This window comes from Neomonachus schauinslandi, chromosome 3 (genome assembly GCF_002201575.2).
Source record: "Neomonachus schauinslandi chromosome 3, ASM220157v2, whole genome shotgun sequence".
Taxonomy (NCBI): Eukaryota; Metazoa; Chordata; class Mammalia; order Carnivora; family Phocidae; genus Neomonachus; species Neomonachus schauinslandi.
Window position 1 is genome coordinate 189,543,669 of NC_058405.1, and position 3,066 is coordinate 189,546,734.

General features: G+C 62.1%; 1 protein-coding gene across 1 annotated transcript; it reads left to right on the forward strand.

Annotated features, from left to right (window-relative positions):
• Positions 1–2,256: 2,256 nt before the first annotated feature.
• Positions 2,257–3,066, forward strand: PRLH (prolactin releasing hormone). Its single transcript, XM_021679010.1, has 2 exons — positions 2,257–2,356; positions 2,903–3,066. The coding sequence occupies exons 1-2, from the start codon at positions 2,257–2,259 to the stop codon at positions 3,064–3,066; spliced, it is 264 nt and encodes an 87-aa protein (XP_021534685.1).

Below are 3,066 nucleotides of genomic sequence, written 5' to 3' on the forward strand. Positions count from 1 at the left end.
TGTATATAAATCGCTTTTATAATACAAAACAAATTTGTTTATTATTGTATAATAAAAATTATAATAAAAATTAATGCATTTGTTTTATAACAGTAACAAACTTGCTAGTTCTACACATCAATCGTGAAGACCGTGGAAGGCCTAGGAGAAAGCACGGTGCGCGTCACAGAAACAGGACGAGGCTGGTCTGCGTGTCACCCGGCGGGGACTGAGGGCAGCGAAGCCGGGCCAGGCCGGGCGCTCCTGCTACCTTTGCCGTCCGCCCAAGGGCCAGTGTGAAGAAGGAAGGCTAATGTGTTTTAAAACCACTCAACCCAAATGCAATTATATAACCCAGGAAGGGACAAATCACGTCGCTGATGAGTTTTTTTAAAAAATAGAAGAAAGAAAAAACGCGGAGGCTCTGTCCTGATGCCGCCCTGGGAGGGAGGGGAGGCGGAGAGGGGGGCATCTGGGGGGCGGGCTGCTTCCTCCTCGGGTTATAAAAGGGGCCAGCTGGCTCTGCCTGGGTCACCACAGCACGCTCACCAACGCTGCCGCCGCCCTCGTGGGGACCCGCGGTGAGTAGCTCACACGCCGTTTCTCTGTGCTCCTTCCCGGCCACTCTCCTCCCTGGTGGGCTGGGTGGGGGCTCCCTGCAGCCAGGGGTTGGTGCGTCTGAGGGACACCAGACTGCCCAGAGCCCCCCATGCTCAAGCGTGGTCCGCGGGGGAGACAAAAGGCAAAGTTGTCCCATGCAACTCCTCTGGGAATGCAGACTGGGAAGCCCAAAGGGCCGGTGGCAAAAATCTCCAGTGGGCTGGGAAGCAGGTCCTACAATGCCAACCACCTGGCGTGGGTCCCGCCCAGAGGGACAAGAAACAGCCCAGCCGGTCTGGATGGATCTCTCTGTTACTCTGCTTCATGGGGGCACCTCCATTTCCTCCAGATTGGGGGTCCCCACCCCACCTGGTGTGTGACACCCCAACAGGCCTCTAAAATGGAAAGAAGTGTGCATTTTAAATTGCCTTCCATGGGGCTCGGACAGGCTGGAAAGTCAAGGTCAGCAGAGGGGGTCCTCCCTGAAACAGACAGGGCTCCCAGGCATCTTCCAAGTGCCAAGGGTATGGGCCCCTGCGGGCTGGGTACCAGGTCAGCCTGATGGATGCTGCTTAGGCAGGTCAGCGCCTCTACTCCGGCAGGGTGAACGAGGACTTTCTGGGTGCCCCTGCTGCCTACAGCCCTCTAGTCCTGCCATGCCGCATGGGTGGCAGGGGGTCCTGCTGCATGAGAGCAGGTCCCACCTGCTGGAGACACAGCAGATGGCATCTGGGCTCATGATGAGGGTGAGTGCGCTTGGTAAGGACAGAGGACTGACTCCCCTGCATCTCCCGGCCGCTGCCCACCCTGTTGGGGTATCGGGAGGTCCTGGGCTGAGTGAGGGAAAGAAGCCTAAACGGGGGTCGTAGCCCATGAGCCTGCGGCAGGCATGACACACCCCAGCCCCGGCCATGTCTGAGGCTGGCATATCACCCCTACACCTCTGCAGCGACCCTGGGCGCCTTGGGACGAGCTCCCCACAGCTGCTCACCTCTGCCCTCCCTGCCCGGGCGCACAGCACACACAGTGGTACAGAGAGCGGCCGTCCCTCCGGTGCCCTAACATAGACAGACAGACAGACCAGGGCAGTTCCAAGACAGTCCACCTCCCTGCGCCCACCGCATGTACACCTCCCGGATCCTCCCCATGACGGAGGGTCGGCGCAAACATGTCTGAGCCCGTCAGAGGCTGACACACACGCGATGGCCTCACATAACGCTCACCGGACAGAGGAGAGAATGAGGTCCCAGGGAGGGCGACGGGCTTTGCGAAGAGCCAGGTTTGCCTGCTAGATCTGTGCCCAGGACCACTCGGGCACAGATCAGAGTGCACAGGGCAGTGTGGCTGCACACACATGCACTCACATGTCATGCACACCCATGCACACAGGCGCATGTGCGCACACACACTCACACTGTTTCACACGTGTGTGCACACACATGCACTTCACACGTGCACACACCCTCACGCACACCGGCACACACGCGTACACTCACGTGTGCGTGCACACACCTGTGTACACATGCGCACACACCATGCTCACATTATCTCGGGCGGCCGCCTTGGTGAGCACGCGGCCTCGCATGTATGTGACATTGCTCCTGTCCTTCTGCCCCAGGTTGTGCCCTCCCGTGTGGGATCCCACCTCAAGCGGGGCCTGAGCGAGGAGCCAGGGGGATGAAACCTTTGCTGGCCTGGCTCCTGTGCCTGCTTCTGCTGGGCCTGGCCCTGAAGGGGGCTGCCAGCCAAGGCCACCAGCATTCCATGGAGATCCGCAGTGAGTGCCCGGACCCCGGGCCTCAGCCTCCCTCACCCGCCCCCACCCCTCCACCCCCAGGTACCGTGGCCGGGGCCTGGCCACCTCCCAACCAGGGGTACCGGCCTTGCTAAGTGCCTCAGCTCCGGGAGGGGTGTGGCCTGCCGTTCGCCAGGCCTTTCCACAGAGTGGCCCTGTCACCAGCTCCCCGGCGCCCCTGCCCCTGAGCAGCACACAGTGGAGGGGGTCACTTCCTGCCCCCGGGGTGGCCTGGGCCGAGAACCTGGGGGTGGGGCGAGGGGAGGAAGGGGTTGCTGGTGAGCTTGAATTTCCATTTCCCAACGCTCCCCCCTACCCAGCAGCGGCCTCGCCACCCACTCTGGGTGTCCCTGCTGTGCAGGTGGGTCCCAGCATGGCCTGGGCAGGTGCGCAGGGGTGAACTGGGGGCCCCTGTGGGGAGCGCTGTGCGCGTGCACTGGGCCCCGCCACCCGTGGGAGCACACGGTGCACGGTGTCAGGGGACGCACCGCCCACACCCACGCCCGGCTCTTGCTCTTTCCTCCCCAGCCCCTGACATCGATCCTGCCTGGTACACGGGCCGCAGAATCAGGCCCGTGGGCCGCTTCGGCCGGAGGAGAGCAGCCCTGGGGGACGTGGCGAAGCCGAGATTCTGGCGCCAGCCGGCCTGCTTCCCCCTGCGAGGAGGCACCCAGCCCGCCCAGGATGGGTGA

Excerpts from the sequence above, each read along its gene's own strand:
- PRLH (XM_021679010.1), top strand. The coding sequence starts at position 2,257 with ATGAAACCTTTGCTGGCCTGGCTCCTGTGCCTGCTTCTGCTGGGCCTG. Across the intron at positions 2,357-2,902 it reads GCATTCCATGGAGATCCGCA|CCCCTGACATCGATCCTGCC; the intron begins GTGAGTGCCCGG and ends TTTCCTCCCCAG.